Here is a 22,083-nt window from a genome sequence, read left to right as displayed (position 1 = left end):
TGTCCCCTAGACTATTAGAAGCATGGTATCAAAGGCTTGGTACAGAGCCTATGTAAAACTATAACAGTAAAATAGGAAATACTTTGTCCGTCCTCTTTTACCTGTGAAGGGACCAACAATGTAGACCGTAGTTTGGAGTCAATAGCAGAATATCGCTGCCTGACTATTCTTTACTCCAGGGCTTTACTGCTTTGAAGATGTCAGATGCTAAAACTGCTAAAATCATGACTGTCAATGGAAACTCCTCTAAATCAATCCAGTCACATTATTCAGGCTAGAGAAGACTGTAATAAGACTGCTCATTAATACGTAGTATATGCTGTACATACACAGCTAGAAGATGATCACCAGGGCTCATTTTACCGCTCCATCTAATGATCCATGAAGGCATTAGTTTTCACTGATCTGTGAAGTCTGACATCCCAGAACCAAGCAAGTTCCCAAGCCAACTTCACTTGATCTATAGAAAAAAACAAACCCTGTACATATTTTATAGACGTGATGGTACAAAAGATGTGTGCGAGTATGTAGGCCTGTATAGCTGCCAATCTGCCGATACATGTTTCTATGCATATTATACCCATAAACATCTCACAACCACAAGAACTAAATCTAAGCCACTAAACGCCATTTTGGAGAAATGCAATACATCCAGGTTAGAAATGACCACAGAACTGTTCCTTCGCAAGCACAAAGATCACCTTGAAATAGATACACTGCAACAGAAGTCTGAAGCTGTAATGACATCTCTTGTGTGATAACAAGACTTTAAGCAGCACAATATAAAATGCATGGAGCCTGATGCAACAGGAAAAACAGAACATGTCCTATATAACACCTAAAGCATGCGGCCTAATAATGAAAAGAAAGTAGCTACTGAATGACCGCACGTATTACTCATAGCTGCAGTAATGGAACACGAGTTTCTATAAAGGTTTTTGACAAACGTAGAATCTGCAAACAAGCGTACACATTCATATATTGTGACCATTCATTATAGATCCATTACATGGCTTACAGGCAGTGTTGCATTTGGGAAAGTCAACTTGTTCCTAAAGTTCCTTCCAATATGGCCTCACGTAACTTTCCTTCGATCCTTGAGGTCTGATTTTGGTCAGCTCACTGGGGGGCAGCAGGATTCACTACAAAACCCAGACTTGCTGCAAAGCCTTGGGAGGGTTGCTCTCCCAGATCTTAAGCTATACCTCACACCCTGATATCCCCATATCCTAGATGAAGTACCATCAGCTTCAGTCCTCTCTATAAGATACTGTGCATAGTGCCAACTATCTCACACATCAATGAAGTCCCTCTCTTTGCACACTACACTCCCACAAAATTCGTTGTCCCTATTCTACAAGCATCTGCTGGGAGAGGACACCCACCTTATAATGTGGCAAGGCAAACAAACCTCCATTCCTGATCTAAACTGGGACAAGGAATGGATATAGGTGGTTAGTTTTTTTAAGAAAGGAGGAGCTTGTTGTCTTATCTTTTCTCCCCTCTCTCTTTCCTCTGGTATCTCCCCCCCCCTTTTCCGCATTTTCTTGGTCCTTGAAGAGCTTTGTTCATAAGTTGTCTGTCTCCCTATTACTTGTAGATTTTATTCTGCCATCCCACATAGTTACTAGGTAGATCTAGCAGACCCCACCATTAGAGACCCATCTGCTCTTTCTGAATGGTGGACTCTTGATTCCCTGGTATAGGAGAAATATGATCTTCACACAACTTTCTTCAAATACACCACTTGCAACAAAAATCACCCCATCAAGTGGCACTTTTACCCCAGCCTCAGCACCAGATGAGTGGAGTGGTGCTGGGACATCAGGCCAAAATACTGAGAATCATTTATTGATTAAAAGATGCTTGAACTCTACACCAGCTATGAGATGAGCGCCTGATTTATAAGGAGCACTTAGACATGATTGAGGTGCATCTTTGACCAGTGCAGATGATATTAATACCGACGTGTTAGAAATGCCAATAAATCTAAGTTCTGCCCCATGACTCCTATTCTTTTTTTGTGCAGCATCATCTATTAAACTCTCCATTATTGTGGTCTCCCACAGTTCTGTACATTGTGTAGTGGCCATTCACTTCAATAAGACTGAGGTGTACTAAACTGGTACTGCACCTAAACAGCATACTTAGCTGTGCCTCCTTCAAACCACTGATACATCAGACGCTGGGAGACAGTCCACCACTAGCTGGTTGTTTGTTTTGTTTTTTTAACTCACTTTCCAAAAGAGTCAACCACCACTTAATATTGAAGATTCTGATCCTAAAAATGGGCAATAAAACAGTGAAGTCACATGGGGCCACACGGTGGCTTAGTAGTTAGCACTACAGCCTTGCAGCGCTGGAGTCTTGGTGTTCAAATCCCGCTAAGGGCAAAAAACCATTTGCAAGGAGTTTTGATGCTCTCCCCGTGTTTGCATGGATTTCCATCCCATATTCCAAAAAAGACATACTGATGTGGAAAAAAAAATGTACATTGTGAGCTCTTTGTTGGGCTCACAAGCTACATTTAGGAAAAAAAAAAAAAAAACTCTTTTAAAGCCTGGCAGTATGAAACAAATCTGATCGAGACAATATTCTGCACAGCTGCCACCTTTAGCATTCATATTTTTATTGTATTCTAACATGCATAACTCAATGGAATATTACATAAGATGCCTCTAGTACTGTAATTATGTTCATCATGTCACCTTTACTTGTCTAAAGAAATTTACATAATAGAAAAAGTAACTTTACCATGGCAAACCCAACATCGGCTTTCTTGAGCGCAGGTCCATCATTGGTCCCATCACCAGTTACCGCTACCACTTGCCTTTGTTCACAGACCGTGCTGTCAATTATTCCTGAAGTTAAAGGATATTTGTTATCAGCACAGTAAAGAGAATAAAAAAAACAAAAAAACAAACTGACTACTAAATATACTATATATTAGTACAAAAAAAAATAAAATGGCACAATATTACTTCCTAAGAATATAAAGAGAGTTGGAAGCATCCTAATACTGTGTGGAGGAGTCAGAACATGGGGACTTACCTTTCACTAATGTATGTTTATCAGTTGGAGAAGATCTAGCAAGTACACGGAGCTTAGGCCAAATTTTATCTATTCGTTCTTGCTCAATCTGTTACATGAAACACAGTGTTAGCAAACAAAAAAAAAAATGCAGAGGGAGGAGGGAAAAAGATGGAAAATGCTAGTTACTTCTCCTTTTTCATTCCGTATTCGCCGGTTGAATTCTTTTCCTTCTACGCACAGGAAATCCTCTCCGGGGTGAAGAATTCCACATTTTGTGGCAATAGCACGGGCTGTGTTTATGTTGTCCCCTGTAACCATACGTACTGTAATACCTGCACGCTGGCATTTTCTTATAGCATCCGGTACCTAATATAGTAAAAACCCATTAGTAAACCTTCACAGCACATAAATAGCTTATACAAGCCAGACAAGACATCAGCCAGCACATGAAATTAGGCGTTGTGATACCGCTTTTAACAAGGACTGTAAATCCACACTACACATCTTCACTGTTTCATAGTGGAGGCGCTAAAAATCCCCCCCAACATACCTCTGGTCTGACAGGGTCTTCGATCCCTACAACAGCAATACACGTGAGTCCGCTCAATATATCGTTTTCATTCTCCCAGTCAGGCTCAGGTTCTCCCGCAGGAAACTCTCTATATGCCAAACATATAGTTCTCAGCCCTTCAGATGCCATGGGCTCAATCACTCTCTTAACCATATCATCTCTGTCCCTTGGTCTGAAGACTTTGGCTTCACCATTTGCACTGAGAATTTTGAAGCACCTGCCAAGTGAGAATGAAGCAAAAACCTTACTCTCAGTCAGATCTAGTATGCATATTATATACAAGCCAGACAGAAAGTAAGAACCTATTTAACAAAGGCATTCATACATTATTTATTTCACTAATATTACTGGCAGGAAGACACATTAAAAATTGCATATTTCTCCATCATTCTCCTCCAAGTAATAGCCAAGGAATTTCTCCCATCTAGATGCTTGTCACACGTTCATGTACATATTTATGGCTCTCTCGCCCAAGCACCATTACTGAACACTGACAGACCTCATTATAGCCAATTGGGTCTGTTGGCATTGTTGGTAACAGTCATGCCATGGATCTAGCACCATAGCAATAATAAAAATGTGAACAGAACCTTTACAAAAAAAAAAAAAAAAACCCATCAAGGAATACAGAAATAGCAGCTTGGTACAGTCTTGTATGTATTGTCTGACTGTCCACATCTTTACAAACACACTGCTATAGAATAAGGCTGGTCTTACACGACCGTATTGAATGTACGGTTCGCAAGATGCCGATCAGCAACACTAGTTGCTGATCGGCAACATAGACTACGCAGACGTCTATGTCCTGCCGCACTCGCCCTTAGAATTCTATGGGCGAGTCCTTGCAGTACTGCAGTTCACGGCCATTATGGACATGTTTTATAAATTGCGGACCACGGTTGCGGCCCAGCCACACCACGGATAAAATATCCGGTGGTGTGAGGCCACATTGCGGACCATTTGCGGACTTATATTACGGCCGTGTAAGACCAGCCTTAAAGATGAAATTTCATTCTGTCTAAATTGTCGTGGAAGGAATTTTTTTTTTTTTTTTATAGTTTTTAAATTTGTGATCATCATCTTTAATGGAGAGGGACAACTGTGCTGGGCATCCCTTCTAAGCCCACTATAGCGGCGCCAATACATTTCTTCACTGTTCACAAAAGTTTCCATAACTTTATTCCACAAATTATTATACAACACATTTACTGAACAAGGTAGTTCACGTTTCACATGCCCAGTTTTGACAAGTATGTAACAGTCCACACCACGCACACAATACACTGATTGCTTATTCCAAAACCACGCAGATATCTTCAGAGAAAATGCCTACCCTGTACTCGCAATTCATAAGGCAATTATCAGCCATGAGCTGTAGGGACAGTAATGTCAGACAGGCTGTAAATCAATTCTGAAGCTATTTTACCGCAGGCAGAATTGGAACTTAAAATAAAGCTAATTATAGAAAGACGATCAATGGATTTTACAATTAACGTGCCTGGAAGTTTTATTAGTATGTAGGCGACACATTCTGATGTCAGAACTGCCGATTACACAAGTACACACGCTACATACATCTACCCCCTACAGTCGCTTCTGATCAAAGCTCACTATCTTGGGTGCCGACCTCTGACACAGGAAAACAAAGCTAGGCGCTTAGTAGTGATAGACATAGTGATCGAGCCATCATAGATAACAGACTGCTATTCGTCACCCAGAGGGAGGAAATTATCAAAAAAATTTTTTACTCTGCAATGTTTGGTTTTTTTTGTTGTTTTTATTTGAGGTGGTCTGCCCTCTACCTAGAATACTCAGTCTGCCACCCTTTCCTATACAGTTGCAAAAAAAAAACAAAAAAAAAACACGCCATTGCATATTAGCTGATGGTGGCCAAAATACTCTTGGCCTCAGTTAAATGAATGAAGCCCATGTTTAACCCAAATTACACAGCAGGAGTTTTTCCTGGTATATTTGTTAAACTCTGCTAAAACTGTGTGCATTTAGCATCAGGGTTCATTCACACTTGCGCTCGCTGTCCAGTGTGTGCATTCCACCGAGTTTCAGTCTTCACCCACGGCAAAACCGGAGAGGGGACAGAAACCACAGTATAATAAGCAAAGGTGCGGAATTTAAAAAAAAAAAAAAAAATGGTGCAGATACTCCCCTTCCTACCCCCAAAACATCCCCCCCCCCAGGGCTTATGGGCCCCCCCCTAATGCTCCTGGGCCCGACTGCACCTCCTCAAGTTACACCTCTGCTACAATCAAAATCATAAAAAGGCAGATATTCTATAAAAATAGTTAATGAAAACAGAATTAAAAGAAACCCCCTGAAGAACGTGTCCTTTTAGGAATACTAGAGACACTATTCTACATGTATAATGGCATTAATATTTCCCACAGGACATTGGATAAATTGTGAGCACTTCTCTCTGTGCTAGGTCATGCATCCAGCAATCTGGTTCTGACCCTAAATACATCTCCTGTATCTGTAATGAAGCATGTCAGTGCTGATAAAGTATTCATCCTTTTATCTCAAGCACAAGATAGATAACACAACAAAGGGGAACGGATGGCATTCTGTTGCACGCCTGACACTCAGAACCTCCAGATGACTTGGGCATGTGGTCAATTTTCTTTCAGCTGGGCCTTCCACATACAAGTCAGGCATTGCACTCACTAAATGTGCCTCAAGGTAAACCTGACTCCGAGCTATACATGGAATAAATGATGGCATAGTCCATCACAGTTACAATTCTCTACATGACCCTAAAACAAAGCACTAGATTGGGTGGAGGGTGGTAGCTGGGGGAGAGAACAGTGTTTGGCAGGAGTGACAAAATGCAGCAGTCATTTACCTTCGTACACTGCCTTCCCCATGTTGCTACCATAAGCTTTATTCAGACATCTTAACATCTGCGGTTTACAGTCGCACAACTGAAACAATTATTGTTATTCCTAAAGAACAATCTCACAACGGACAAGACTACAAGAAAAGTTGGGCACTTACTTTTTGAGGACAATCTCGGAGGCACCCTTGCTGAACATTCGGTAACTGCCATCATTGTTTTTTAACACTGTGCTCATGGATTTTCTCACAGAATTAAAAGTGTACACTTTAAATAAGGTTTCCTCAGGGATCTCATTTCTGACATCTTGATAATCCCGTTTTAGATCCAAAAGAAATCCCAGCAAGGCACATTCAGTTTTGTTCCCAACATGGCGTGGCAGGCCACCTTCTTTTTCAGGAGGCTAGTGAGGTGGGATTAGTACAGATTAGAAAGGAATTAAGACAATTTATTCTTAAATGAGTATGCCTATACATAAAGTCATGGCTTATCCGAGTATATGCAGGTCAATTTATAGTGTCTGACCTCTAAAACCCTTCTGATCCACAGAGGGAAATGTTAGCCTAATAGTCATAACAGTGAACGGGGATCCCTGCAAGCTGGGTGTAGGGGACACTGACATGCAAGGAAAATGTAGAAGATGATGCAATGCTAAACTATCATTACATCTCCTACGGTATGTTCTAAGGACTGAAGGGTTTCAGAGATTAGACCACAATCTGTCACACAGATCACTTTACAATAGAATACCAATGTACAATGTCTCCATTAATGGATGAGCATTTACATTAATAGACAAGCGAAAATAAAAAGGAAATTAATATTCAACATACTGCAGTTATCAATATAAAGAAAAAAAGTTTGGTGAAGCTTTTCCTACTGCAACATTGTATGTGGGGGTTACAAAACATGAAATATCACTGATAGTTACTTTCTAAAAGCCTTTTCACACATTGGTTTCAATGGTCTCCTTATAAACCCCACAACATGCTCTGACAATGACAGCCTTCTCTCTCTATGACATGAATTGTAAAACAGGTACATGTATAATAATGCTGTGTCTAAAAAAAAAAAAAAAAAAAAGCAACACTTGCCCATACGCATAAAAGAAAACCTCCACTAGGCTTCAAACATAGCATGAAAATGGTTAAATGGAGAAAAAAAAAGCGTTTTCTTATGCTGTAAAAACGAAGCTTTAGAGATAATATAGTTACCAAGATTTTTGATGTGTAAGCACAGTTGACAGAAATCCCAGTTATAAGGAGCTGCAGTATATTCTCGGGGATGGACTCTGCATCAGGAATCTTTCTGTAATGTTTGTCATTTAAATACGCCTGGACCACAGTCATCCTGTTCATAGTTAACGTTCCAGTTTTATCTGAGCAGATTGCTGTAGCGTTTCCCATGGTTTCACAAGCATCCAGATGCCTAACCAAGTTATTATCTTTCATCATTTTCTACAAAAAAAAAGAAATGTCCATTTTTAGCTCAGAGTACAATAACGTTCATTTGTGAGCTCTACGTCAGCAGCTTATCACTAAGGCAATGGTGACACTTTTTAGTCCATTGTTCTAATCCATCATAGTATCAGAACCAGCTAAAGTCGACAGAATGACAGAAGGAATACAATCCGTCTGCATCCATCATCATTCACTGTCATTCCTGCAAGAACAAAGCTTCTGTCTTGTTATTTTGGCAATTTAGTCCATTGTTCTGCTCCTAAGATGGAACGGGGCAATGAACCGAACAGAAAAAAAATGTGATCTGAATAGAGCCAAAGATGTACATACAAGTCCACAGTTAAAGGGGTTCATCTGGTCATAAGTCAAGTGATGTATCTGCTGCTCTGAGGGGGGCGGGAGGAGGGGCTAAGTGCACGGGAGCGAGCCTGGAAAGGGGGGGGGGGTAGTTTACCCTTTGGGGGGGGAAGGGGCCGCCAATACAGACCCGGCATCCGCTGTAAAAGAGAGGCGGATGCCGGGGACGGTTAGACGCCGGCACAGATGCCTGCAACATCGCTATGCTCCTGCATGAAGCCAGCAGCGGCACGAGCGTTGCTGCTATTCAGGAGGGAGGGGGGGCATGCACGCTCATAGATTGTGAGACCAGTCTAGCCTTCACAATGCGAATACAGACTCGGCATCCACTGTAATAGAGAGAGGCGGATGCCGGGTCTGTATTCGCATTGTGAAGGCTAGACTGGTCTATGAGCGTGCACGCAGGGCCAGCGGCATCTCGCCGCTGGCTTTGCATATGTAACCCCGCCCACCAATGACGCAACAAAGCAGGAAGACAGAAGATTTTACAGCAACGAAGACTGGTGAGTATGTGACGTGGGAATACTCCTTTAAAGACAAGATCTCATTCTATAAGTAACAGAACGAAGCATCAGAGTCAATAGGAAGACCCTGATTTTCATGAAAATACAATGCAAAAGAAGAAAGGCATCTCTGGGAAGTGTAGAAGCCTTACAAGTATGGTCATGACTTTTGATGATTTTCTCGCTGACAGACTCCCTTTAAGGAGTACTTAACCTTTGGGGTAACTTTTAAAGTTATGCAGCCATTTCTGGCCACTATGTGACATTCAGCATTTTCACAAGTCTTTCCCTCTGCAGGCTCTCCAATTTTGGTTCTCCATGAGCAGGTTGGTAGAGACTAGTTTTAATAATGTCTCCAATAGAGCGCACATTGGAGACTTCCTAATTCTTACTTAACAGAAACATTATGGGGTGTATTAGTGCTGACCAGTACGGAGGTGAATTAAGGGGCGTTCCCACTTGCGCCCCTGTCCGCCCTTTGGGTTTTTAAAACTGACCATCGGCAAGCGGTCCCCTATGCAATTTCTCCGGGGATTAGGACGGAAACCAAAAGGGCGAACAGTGGCGCAAGTGTGAACGCCGCATAAAGCAGTTAGGGTGAGATAGAAACTTACACAAATTTGCAGATGTATATTTATATAAATTAGTGTAGTTCGATTTCTTACATCATAACAATGTAAGATAACGTAATGTAATATAATTTTTATTTTGACCATTTTCAAAACCTTATGATTTAAAGTGAAAAAGACACTGACATTTTTTGGCATGATATGAAATCTCAATCTATGTAGCAAAAAAAGTTTTTCAAATAAATGTAATATTTATGTGGACATTCAGGAACCAAGGGACTAAATAGATTTTTCTTATTTTAAAATTTACGCCATCTAAAACCATACAACAGTTTGACAGCAGGGATGGGATAAGGTCTTTAAAATTTTAATATTTGCAACTGTAAACAAAAATATTATCCTAAAATGTAGGTTCTGCTATCAGATATTCATGTACTTAACATATCGTCAACAGGATACAGGTTACAGAATGATTCTTGTAGATTCTAAGATCAGAACTACTGTAACAGACAAGTAGTAAGCCACAGAAAAGAAATCTCTTACCTTAACAGAGTAAGCCAGTGAAATGGTTACTGCAAGCGGAAGACCTTCAGGTACGGCTACAACCAAAACCGTCACACCAATGATGAAAAACTTTACAAAATACTGGACATAAATTGGTGTACACTCAGCTAACCAGGGGCGTTGCTGGACCCAGAAATTGTCGATCACAAAGTACAGAACGAGGATTATGACCGTTATTGCAGACATCACCAAACCTGGAAAAAGAAAGTAATAGGGTTATGTTTGCTTCACTTGACTTGAAGTATAACCCATTGCAGACAACAGCCACACACACACACACACAGTTTATGCTATAATAATATGAATGCAGAAACTACACTATATGAAGATGCTACTAGGCCTTCTTAAAGATGCCATTTTTTTCCCCTTCAGTTAAGATGACATGATAACGTAAGAAATATTTGATTCAGAGATCTAATTTAATAATACTATGCCTTAATGGGGTTGGCCACTTTCAGACCAATATTGACAAACATACAATAAAAAGATATACAATTTTCCAATATACTTTCTGTATCTATTCCTCACAGTTTTCTAGATTTTGGCTTGCTGTCATTCATTCATTTACTTCTAGAGGATAAAACTCTGACCATGGTCATGTGATTTACGGTCCATGGTCATGTGATGAGCACACAGGTGCCGGTCGTTATAGTCACAGTAATCAGACATCTGCCTGGTAATCAGCTGTGCACCTGTGTACTCATCACATGACCATGGACCGTAAATCACATGACCATGGACCGTAAATCACATGACCATGGTCAGAGTTTTCTCCTCTAGAAGTAACAGCATGAATAACAACAAGCAGAGATCTAGAAAACCGGGAGGAATTGATACAGAAAGTATATTGGAAAATTGTATATCTTTTTATTGTACATTTGTTTCTCAATATTGGTCTGAAAGTGGCCAACCCCTTTGGGGGGGGGGGGGGATTACCTGCTTTATTAAAATTTCTGATCAATCCAGAAGATACAACATTTTTGGATCAGCAGGGATCCCACGTTTATCTTGTGAGTACACAAGTGGCAGTGGTCTCTGCCTATACCTTTAACAGAAGAGTTTGTAAGTAGTGAAGTTTGTGTCTCATAGACATGAATGGGACACAGGCAGCAACAGTCACATCCACCATTTTTAGGAATATATAGAGTAAGCCCTGAAGCTCATGCGCTCACTATGGAAACAGCTGATCTGCAGGAGTCCTAATGGCCAGACCCCTGCCTATCTAAAGTAGATATCCTATCTCAGGGATAGGACATAAATGCTCTCAATGAGAACTGAGCTGCAGTGATGGTACCGGACTGCTCTACAGGGGATGGAGCTTTCGGCTTCTGTTCCTTTATAGTGTGTAGGATGGGTGCCAGAAGACGCTCTGTACAGCTGTTCAGTCAGCCCCTTCCAAATAGCTCCAGCATAGGCTCATCTCCAAGAAATAAGGATTGAGCATGTCGAAAACCAACTGCCCAATAGTCATCAGGAAGCCCACATACATGAGATGGTTCAAACGTTCGGCCAGCCGTCATCTAATGACCAACTTAACTGCAGAGGCTCTAAAAAAAGTCTGATCTACAATTACACAACTCATGTCTATGGCAAGCTTTAGGCTCTGTTCACACTTGCTCAGGGTTTCATTCTGTCAGGTTTCGGACAGCAAGATTGAAGCCTGAACTGTGGAAATTACCAGAACAACAAGTCTAAGTCACAATTATGCATTATAGCAAATGAGACTCACTAGAATATATTTCCATCTGTTAAACGGTCATGGTACTTGTTTATAGCAGACATGTTTAATGAACCCTAAGACAAGCCAAAAATTCTACAATACAGGATCTATTTTACAGGCGTGCTATACAATCTTTTCTTGACATAGCTACAGTACTAGCAGCTGACCAATGTAAAGATGGCAGAGAAAGCCAATGGAAGGATAACTTACCCGCCTTGCCAATCTGAACAGCCAATTTAGTAAGTTTTCCTTGCAGAACAGATTTTTCTTTCTTTGGCAAATTTGATTTCTTTTTGTCTTCTCCATCACCACCATCCTCACTTTTAAGGGGCTGCATTTCCATCGCTGCACCATCTTGAGCCTTTGCTATTTATATATACATATAAGAAAAAAGAAAAAAAAGCCATCAAACATCATATGTTGTCCATGACTTCATCCAGGAAAGCATAAAAATCTAAGGATTCTTTAATATTTTAATTCATTACAATAAAAGCAAAATAAATACCTTTGTTACGATTTTCAATAGTGCCATCTTGTTTTTTGCCTGTAAAATAAAAAGATTAAAAGACTTACATTTGAGAGTTAAAAAAAAAACAGGATCCTTAGTAGTCACTCCTGCTGCCCTAGCCCATTGTAGCGCTGTTATTCTCCCTCTACTCCCCCGATGCAGGTTATTTTTTTGTGTTTTTGTTATTCCCTAGTTTACCCTTAGGCTCGGTTCACATTAGCATTCGGAGAGTCCGTTTGGGAACCCCCTGAACAGAAAGCTGTACGCGTAGAAAGGTGGTTAGCTAAGAAACTGCACGAACCCCATAGACTATAATGAGGTCTGTGTGGTTTCCACACGAAACATGCAGTGTAGTACTACAAGCAGCACTTCTCTCTCCACTAGAGATGAGCGAGAACTATTCCAAACGGCCATTTCGAATAGCACGCACCCATAGGAACGAATGGAAGCAGCCGGCACGCAGACTTTACCGGTGGCCGGCCGCTTAACCCCCTGCACGCTGGCTTCGTCCATTCATTCCTATGGGTGCGTGCTGTTCAAAACGAGAGTTTCGAATAGTACTCGCTCAGCTCTACTCTCCACATGTTCTGTACGGAAACCACACGGACCTCATTATAGTCTATACGTTCCATGTGGTTTCTTAAGTAACCGCTTTTTAATGTGTATAGGTTTCTGTATGGGGGGGGTCCTCAAGTTAACTCCCCGAATGGAAACCCGAACGCTGACTTTTTTTTTTTACATTTCATGAATATCAACATCTATGTTCACTTCTTACTGTTTGTGCTTGAGCTGCTGCTTAATGTGTTTTTTTTTCCCATTTAATAATTTTGAAACACGAATTAAAGAAAAAAAATATTTATCACTAATATGTAAATAAATTGGCAACTGGGTGTTACTATTTGCTTTGTCAAAATTGTTGCAGCCACAACAAGTAACACCTAGTTGTTAGTGCAGTTGTCAAATTCCAGAAAAGATGTTTCAGAAGATTTATAGTGCAGGAAAGACAGCGCAGACAGATCGCCTTAAATGCAGATGGTTGGAGCAACAAACCAGTTGTACCCAGTGAAGGAAACATTGCTATTACAAATCTAGACGCGCGTGCCTTCTTGTACATAGTCACCCTTTTACATATTTGTAAATCAATTCTATTTGACAATTTTTTGTAGATTAAGCAATGTTCATTGGATTTAGGCTCATTTACACTGATGTCATAGGTTCTACCTTTACAGAACCCATATTGGAGAAAACCCATCCTATTTTTTTTTTTTTTTTAAATGGGGGTGAACTAGTCATCCAAAACAGCACATATGCAGATGAAAGAAAATATTGTGTTTGTGTGAACAGAGCTTTGCTTCATTTTGAACAGTTTTATCTGTAATCCTTACTAAAAATAAGCACTGCTCTACCGAGGAACTCTCCGATAGGAGCCATGAACCCTCTATGAATGTTCTGACAACTTTTTTCAGTCTCCATTGACTTAAATCCTAAAGCCAGTCTTATGGGAGACACGCTGGATGTAGAAGTAACAGAATCTGACATCCCAGCTATTATTAGATACAGCCTACTATGCCTATTAGAGCTGAGACATATCCCTTGGAGCAGTATGCGTTCCCCAACACCAGGGAAAACCCTGCCGGGGATTCCATTTAAAGCCACAGAATGTCCTGTGTTCACTGGTAAAAGCAGGTCATCGGGGGAAACATTAACTGTGATCAGGCACATAACATTTGCAGATTTGCCATTGACCATGCTTTTTTCTCCTCCTGTTAACCTGAACAGAAATCTTAAGCAAAAAATACAAAGCAATATAGTCGTGTATGAATGATCAGTTACTCTGGTTACATAAATCTTATAGATATATATTATTTTGTTACATAATCACTTTGGCATGATAACTTATGGAGTGCAGATTCAAGAATCTACTGCCGAGCAAGCATCTGTCATCTGATGCTCTCAGTTTTAAGTCACTTGTCACCATGGCAACATTGCACTGCCAAAAGGACACACTGTATGCCTTACAATTGAATGTCAACGCTCCTTATATGCTGTTGACATGAGACCTTTCAAGGGAAATTGCTCCCGATCCCGGGAATCCATGCAGATGTGACTGTCTCTACAAGAGTGCTGCTAGCCAAGTATTCGCTAACAACCAGGGAATATATTGTAGATTTCATCATGTACTATGAACGCCACCATAACCTGGTATATGAACTCATCGCAATGACATTTCATCCTCAGTGCCGTTAGCGAGTAACACTAATCCCAATCCTATACGGTCAGGAACCTCACCCACACAAAAGGGTCATATTTCTGGTGTAGAGTAAAGACTTCAGGGGCAATTTTGTGGCTTAGGTATTTTTTCACCCAAATGCCATTCTTTTATATAACATTTTGCTGGAAGAAACACGTCACTCACAGCAAACGTCATCAGGCTGACTGCAGTTGTGAGTAAGAAGTCCACTATTAAAGCTATTAATAAATTCACAAGTGCATCATATCTCTTCAGAGTGCCACGCTTTGTGTATATATGCATGTATCTATCTATCCCTTATGTAAAGACAATTATCCATACTGTCTTTATGGATGCCCTTTAAACATTTCAAAATACCCCCCTGTCTAATCAGACTTAAAGAGAACCTTTTATGTCCTCGGGCACATGCAGTTTTATATACCGCTAGAAAGCAGACAGTGCGCTGAATTCAGCACACTGTTGGCTTTCCCGTTATGTGCCCCAATGCAAGAGATATCGGCGCCATTACTGATAATTCTTAACCATCAGAAGGGTGTTCCTGACCGTCCCCTCCTGACGATATTTGTCCATAGTGATGTACTGTCAGAGGAGGTGTTCCATACCACCCAGCGGATCCTCACTTCGTAGCATCATGGCTGGGGTGGTAAGGAACGCCCCCTCTGGCAGTACAGCACTATGGACGAATACTGTCAGGAGGGGCGTTCCTCACAGCCCAGCTAGACTATAAGGAAAGCCCTTCTGACAGTGAAAAGTGATTGGTAATCGGCTTTCCAACAGAAATAAAACCGCATGTGCCAGAGGACATGAAAGGTCCTCTTTAAAGTGTGCCCATCACTTACACAACTTTAATATAGGTCAATATAAGAAATGTTAAAATATCCCATTAACCCTGTAAGGATACAAGGCAGTTTGCGTGTTAATAGTTTTTTGTTTTTTCCCCATATTCTCTCCCCCCTCCCCCCTTCAAAATTTTACTTTTAAATTTTTTTTATCAACATAGCTATGTGAGGACTTGTACCTTCAGTTGGCACTGTTTTGGGGTACATATGTTTTGATTAGCATTTAACAACAGTTTTGAGGGTCTGCGTGAAAAACCTACAATGCCATTTTTATCTGATTTCATTTTGGTTTTAGGCCATTTACTCTCCATTAAAAATAACATGGCAGCTTTGTCCAATGAGTCATTACGATTACAGAGATACCATCTTTATATTAGCTGTATCTGTTGTATTTAGTAAAAACAGTAAAACACTTTTTAAAACACAAATGATTTGCCTGGGGCCACCATAATTGTTCCTGGGACCTACATAGGAGTAACGTGACTCCTGAGTAGGCAGCAGAGATGGTTACCAATTCCTGCTGTCACTATTGTAATGCATCAATGCTAAAGGAGCAGCGGTGGTGAGATAAGTGTTTATCAACTGCTGTCAGTAGCGTTACTAAGGGGGGGGGTATAATTTGTGTAGGCCATTCGGGAGCACAATGTGATAGAACTAATGAGGAATTATATATTGTGGGGGAACCAATGCCATGTTAGTGCCCCCTACATACCGTAGTATAATGCCCATTAGTTCCTCCACACAGTAGAATTCTCATCCCACACACACAGTATCATATTGTGGAGAGCCCAATAGGACATACCATGTAAAGGTCAATAATGGGACTTTGGTATAATAACAGCTGAGTCACACACAAACAATTAGTGACAAGTTAGTAATAAGAATCAAATCAGTGAAACAAAGGATCTCATTTTATGGATTTTTTTTCAAAACACAAACTTTTAGTAGTAACATTTTATCCAGTATCTGGAACATACTTTTCTTTTCCTTCTTTTCTTTTTCCTCTTCATTTTCACCAGCTCCAAGTAAAGTGAATATAATTCCAGTTTGTGAATTAACTCCAATTGCAGTGACAACCATTTTACCCGATCCTTCCATAACATGTGTACCTTTAAAACAAAGAAATAAATCTCAATACAACCCATATATGAACAGACAAAAACAGCCATGTCTCAGTAGCGGGGGCACTGATGTACAAGGAATACACTATTTGATTCAGGCGAGCCTAACCCATCTACATGTGGTTGGCTTGGTTGATGTGCTGGGTTCTGGTGACAAGTCAGATCAATAATAATAGGTGCATGAAACCCAGCAAAACGGGTCATAGAACTCATTTGAAAACCATGGTGAATGGATCTCTGCATAGTTCTTGATCATCCCTGTGTCGATCCATGTGGCCTCACCCAAACATGTACCCGTTACCTTCCGTTTGTATGGTGAACCCGTTTGTCTAGTCTTGATATATCTGTTTTAGTAACTACCTCTATTGCCATCTTTCCTTAAACCTCATTTGGACAGACATATCAAAGTATCTCAAGGAAAAGTGGTCTTTGCTGTCGATCACAATCAAACAATGCAGCTTTAATTCCTTTAGTACTCTCTGGAAATGAAAGTGTTTTTCTTCTAGAAAAAAGTGTTTTTCTTCTAGATACTTTCATAATCTGCCCTATAGTGCATATCCCGTTATTCCTCTTAAGTTATGAATAAAATGTACAACCAGATGTCACCATTCTACATCATGGTTTGTAGTGACATGCCCATAACTGGTGAAGCCCTGTTATTTATTCCAGGAACAATAACAGGAATGGCACCACATAGATACAGATGTTCCAGAATGAATATGGGGAATACAAGTATCTATTGACACAGACACAGTTCAGCTTGAAAACCTGCTCTAAGGCCAAATACTCCTCATTACTTTTTCCAGTGAAATATCCAATATTTTCTTTTCAGCAGTCACCTCATTTACATCACAAACTAGATTACAAAAGAAGATTAATATAGATCTCACTGAGCCATCAATGCCTCCTCTACAAATAGACATCACAGCGTATCTACTACATCACAAAATATCTGAAAGGCAGCCATGTGCCAATGAAGGACAGCCTTCTCTGCTGTGGCTAATAGGCCAGAATTTTTCAGACCTATTAGAATGGATGAGGGACACTGCAGTGTTAACTCCTTACAATCCTTATTGCTTAAAAGGAGGAATCCAACTTTTAACATTCATGGCATATATTTAGGGTAGGCTATCAATATTAGATTTGCAGGTACCTGAAATCTTGCTGTACTAGGGCAGTGAGGTTCTTGGTATTCATGAGACAGCCACACACAATACTAATGACTTTCAAGAGGAACAATCAGTCCAAAAAATATGAGTAGTCAGCCTACCAGAAAGCAGCAGAGGGTCTTTCTCCAGAGTCTTCTTAACATGATCAGATTCTCCAGTTAATGAACTTTCATCAATTTTAAGATCGTTCCCCTGAATAAGGACCCCATCAGCAGGCAAAAGATCACCTACAACACAAAACAAACTTAGTGGGCAAATCAGGTCACGTGCAGAGCCCATGACGAGTCGATACAAGGAGTTTACTTACCATACTTAATTTGTGCAATGTCCCCAACAACAATATCAGCCACTGGAATTTGGATAACTTGACCTCCACGTACGACTGTAAATTTCTGCTCTTGTTCAATTCGGCTTTGCAACCCTCTAAACTGTTTTTCTTTACTCCAGTCATTGAAAGCCGTCACCAACACCACACATACAACTGACACAAGAATAGCACCTCCTTCAATCCAACCTGCTTCACCTTCCTCCTCCTCTATAGCACCACTGGCTGCTCCACATGCTGAAACAGAGAAAGAAGTTATAACAGAATCCATTCAGTAATGTACAAATGTAGTTCACACTTAGTAGCAATCTGAGCCTCATGTCCTCCATGAAACAGAATAAACTCAGTAGTAACATAGTACTGTTATCATAATGCCTTTCTAAAGCTTTCACAAACTCTAATCCCATTCGAGATCTAACGTAGATAAGTCTTTTTGGCTGCAATACCCCACTATCCAGTTCTAAACTGCCTTGGAAAACCATATCAGCTGTACACACCAGCACGTGCAATGCCTAATGTTAAAGAGGACTTTTCACCACCTCCAATTCAAGTTTTTAATATCCGATAAAAGGAGGAGGTGTTCCACAGATTCCAGCACAGTTGGAATATTCTCTCTAGCCCCCACCATTCCTGAATAATCTGTGTAGATTTGGAGCCTGATGTGCTATTGATGGTCTGTAATGTCAGAAGGGCGGTGTCAGGCAGGGGGCGTGACCCATAGTTCCAAATCAGAGGCAGCCAGTGTCAGAGCTCAGAATCACACCCCTTGTCTGCTCCTGCCTGACACTGCCCTCCTGACAGTACAGAGCCTAAATAGCATATCAGGCACCAAAACTAACAATGCACAGGAACGGTTGGGGCTACAGAAAAATTCCACCTCTTCCAGAATCAGCAGAGCAGTGCCTATGAAATCATGTAAAAGTCTGGACTTGCTGGAGGAGGTGAAAGGTCCTCTTAGAGTGGCACAATCATCCAACCATTGGGACGATAAATACAAGTTTCGTGGATGTCATAAGAACAATAGGATACATTTATTAAGACTTGAGTATTGTACATAATAAGTGGTCCAACTGGTGCAGGGAATCAGAGATTTATGAAGAGGCTTCGCGACCATTACGGTCTGTGCAGTTTGGGACATTCCTAGAAATAGAAATCATTCCAATATCCTCAATATGACACAAACCATAAGAACATAGACACAGGAAAAGTGGAAATTCCATAAACTTTCTACATTTGCAGACAGTTCTGTATTTTGACTAATATGGTTGTACAGGCAGATACACCAGCAGTAAAACACTGGGGGGAATTTATCACTGCATTCTAGAATTGTGGTGTTAAAAAAAAAAAAAAAAAAAAAAAAAAAAAAAGTTAAGAGCTACAGATTTGCAATTTTTTTTTTTTTTAATGTAGATTGTGAGCCCCATATAGAGATCACAATGTACATTTTTTTCTTAAGTATGTTTTTATAGAATGGGAGAAAATCCACGCAAACACAGGGAGAACATACAAACTCCTTGCAGATGTTGTTCCTGGTGGTATTTGAACCCAGGACTCCAGCGCTGCAAGGCTGCAGTGCTAACCACTGAGCCACCGTGTTGCCCCTAGATTTGCAGCTTTTTCACCCTATTTCAACAAATATTTTGCAACAGTTCCACTTTTGAAATGTGGGTGGATAAGAGGGCATGGGTAACCAGTATAGTAATTTGTGGGCTTTTTAAAGATTCCCAAAAGTTGTTGCAATGTCATTCTAGTCGGGAGGTGGAGCAGAAAGTGGATTAACCTCCTCAAGACAGAAGGGTTAGACTTCAATATGAAATGTTTTTATCAAACATGTGACATTTGATAAATATGGTAAAAACTACAGCAACAAACTCCACCAAAAACTAACTTTAAAAGTGCTCACGGTAAATTACCCCATGTTGGGGGGGTAGTGAGGGTAAGTAAATTAATGTAACTAATAAAATTGCCACCACAGCACTTTTACAGGTATTAGAACAAGAGGTATGGTCTTCGGCAGCCTTCTAAAGAAACTGGCTTGTGTTTCTCACTCAATGGACTCCTCCTCCTCCTCCTCCCTTTTCATAGACTTCATTAACTTGTAAAAGGGTTTTTTTTTTTGCATGTTTAGTATTCCTATTGCTGAATAGCCACCTTTGAGTAATGTACAGGTTGCAAAGTAGATTAAAAATCAGCAAGAAGAATGTGCCCTCTTTAATACAGAAACCATTCTTTCACCTCTGTGCCAATTCCAGTAGATATATCCATTTCACCAGATGGACTGTAATTTCAAGCTAAGATTAACCTACCATCGAGACCATTAGAAGAACATCTTTACACATTTATCACACACACAATCCAGTGTCCATTGAACAACTTGTTTCATTAATACTCACATTCATCGTCTCTACCAGGGGGGCGGTAAAAAGAAAGGCCTAGAGATATTATGGCTGCTATTTCTAATATAATTAAGGTTACGTCCTGTAGTGCTTCCCATACTAACTGAAGAAATGTTTTTGGCTTTTTAGGAGGTATAAGATTCTTTCCAAATACTTCTTGCCTCCTTTCAAGGTCTGCCAGATTTCCACTCAAACCTGTGTTAAAAAAAAAAAAAGAAAATAAATGGGTTGGAACAAATTAGGAAGGCACAACTTACCTGAAGTATAGCGACCAAACACTCAAACTATAATAAACCTGATAATAGTATAACCTGATAAATATGGATAGTCACAGAATTAACTATGAGGAGCAAAATTTACACTAAATGATAAAAAATAATAAAATGCACCAAGACAGGAATTAAATGAAAGTGTGAATGTAATACTATATGAAAGGATAACGATATTAGAACAAAGTACATTTATTAGAGAAAGCTGTGCAATTGAAGGGAAATCCATATCTAACCATAGCATGTAGCCTGTATACAAGATATGGTTAGACATGGAGGTATTAAGGTTCTGCATGGTATCCTGCTGTACGATTCTCCACAGATATTGTAACTGGGCCTGTAGATTCTGCACACTCATAAGCTGCCAACGTTTGTGTCCCAGATGGTCCCATAAATGCTCGATTGCCAATAACTCTGGTGACTATGTAGGACAAAGAATTGCTGTAATCTTGCAGAGACATTTCTGGGAATCCTAAGCAGCATGTGGGCGAGCATTTTCCCTGCTGAAAAATACTTGTTGAGAGTCCTGCCATGAAAGGCAACACATTGGTTCAAGATGCCACTTTGCGGGGTGTTTCATATCATATTCTATGGCTTCCCAGATTACCACACTAGCAGATGGGGCAGTGATAAGAAATATAGAAAAAGCACAAGGACTCCATATTGGAACCGGACATATGGTGGATCCTGTAACCACTAACAGCTAGATCAGAACGCTCTAGATAGAGGGCAAGTCATCAAAAAAGGTCTTAAAATGCTCCATCTCACCCTAAAGTAGCCTATGAGGGCAGAAGAAGCACTTTTATGCCGTGTTAAGGCAAGACCCCGAGTCTAATGAGACCACACTTGTAACCATTTACATATCCCAAAAATATACATTTAATATGTTTACACAGTGAAGAATTGTAGAAAAGAAATGTACTATAAATAGCAATGACATTTATACTGAAAGTCCATATGGTGTGGGATTTGATGTCAATTTCATCCTTTGAAACCTGAAAATTTCCAGCAAGCAGCAAATCTGTATCACTCTCTCACCAATTGGTGAAGGTGGTTTTGTAATCCCACGTTATGTGCATTGCACTGTAGTCTGCATAATGTGAACATGACCTAAAACTAATCCTAGGCCCAAAAGTAGGAAAGAAAACAATGAAGACTTTTTCCAGGATTAAGATATTGATGACCTCTCGGCGAGGGGCCCAAATGAACTAAATGGAAGATGAGCCCTAGTAACCCAGCACAGCAGATGCTGCACATTGTGCACTGCAGTGCCGACCACAACTAATATCAGAGGAAATGCTCTCTGATTGATTCCGATATTGAAAACCCAAGAAACAAACAAGACTTAGTCATCACCAAAAGATGAAATGTGTAGATGTGATATCGTCACAGGAGTTGCTAGAGAGCATTGGGCATGCATTTGTCACCTTGGGTCATAAATGTACGTTCACATAATGTCACATGCACTTTCATTCGGTGTGTCTTGGGGTTCTGATCGATTCTCCCTCTCACTCACAGACATGGTACACAAGCTGCCCAAATTTCCCAAACTGACCACAACTCTATAAAGATCAATGAAT

At 40.3% G+C, this 22,083-nt stretch overlaps 1 protein-coding gene across 7 annotated transcripts in view; it reads right to left on the bottom strand.

Annotated features, from left to right (window-relative positions):
- Positions 1 to 22,083, bottom strand: part of ATP2B1 (ATPase plasma membrane Ca2+ transporting 1) — an 80,274-nt gene that overhangs the window by 13,362 nt on the left and 44,829 nt on the right. For all 7 annotated transcript variants that reach the window (XM_075274482.1, XM_075274486.1, XM_075274481.1 and 4 more), the window contains exons 3-15: positions 20,232 to 20,429; positions 17,821 to 18,075; positions 17,615 to 17,740; positions 16,201 to 16,332; positions 12,131 to 12,169; positions 11,836 to 11,991; positions 9,885 to 10,099; positions 7,667 to 7,909; positions 6,614 to 6,855; positions 3,584 to 3,821; positions 3,220 to 3,399; positions 3,052 to 3,139; positions 2,755 to 2,861 (exon numbers count right to left, since the gene is read on the bottom strand). In XM_075274482.1, the coding sequence (XP_075130583.1) occupies positions 2,755 to 2,861; positions 3,052 to 3,139; positions 3,220 to 3,399; positions 3,584 to 3,821; positions 6,614 to 6,855; positions 7,667 to 7,909; positions 9,885 to 10,099; positions 11,836 to 11,991; positions 12,131 to 12,169; positions 16,201 to 16,332; positions 17,615 to 17,740; positions 17,821 to 18,075; positions 20,232 to 20,429 (2,219 nt within the window). The remainder of the gene's footprint in view (positions 1 to 2,754; positions 2,862 to 3,051; positions 3,140 to 3,219; positions 3,400 to 3,583; positions 3,822 to 6,613; positions 6,856 to 7,666; positions 7,910 to 9,884; positions 10,100 to 11,835; positions 11,992 to 12,130; positions 12,170 to 16,200; positions 16,333 to 17,614; positions 17,741 to 17,820; positions 18,076 to 20,231; positions 20,430 to 22,083) is intronic.

Source organism: Leptodactylus fuscus, chromosome 5, assembly GCF_031893055.1.
Source record: "Leptodactylus fuscus isolate aLepFus1 chromosome 5, aLepFus1.hap2, whole genome shotgun sequence".
Taxonomy (NCBI): domain Eukaryota; kingdom Metazoa; phylum Chordata; class Amphibia; order Anura; family Leptodactylidae; genus Leptodactylus; species Leptodactylus fuscus.
Note: the sequence above shows the minus strand (reverse complement) of the source record. Positions and strands in the feature narration are given on the sequence as shown.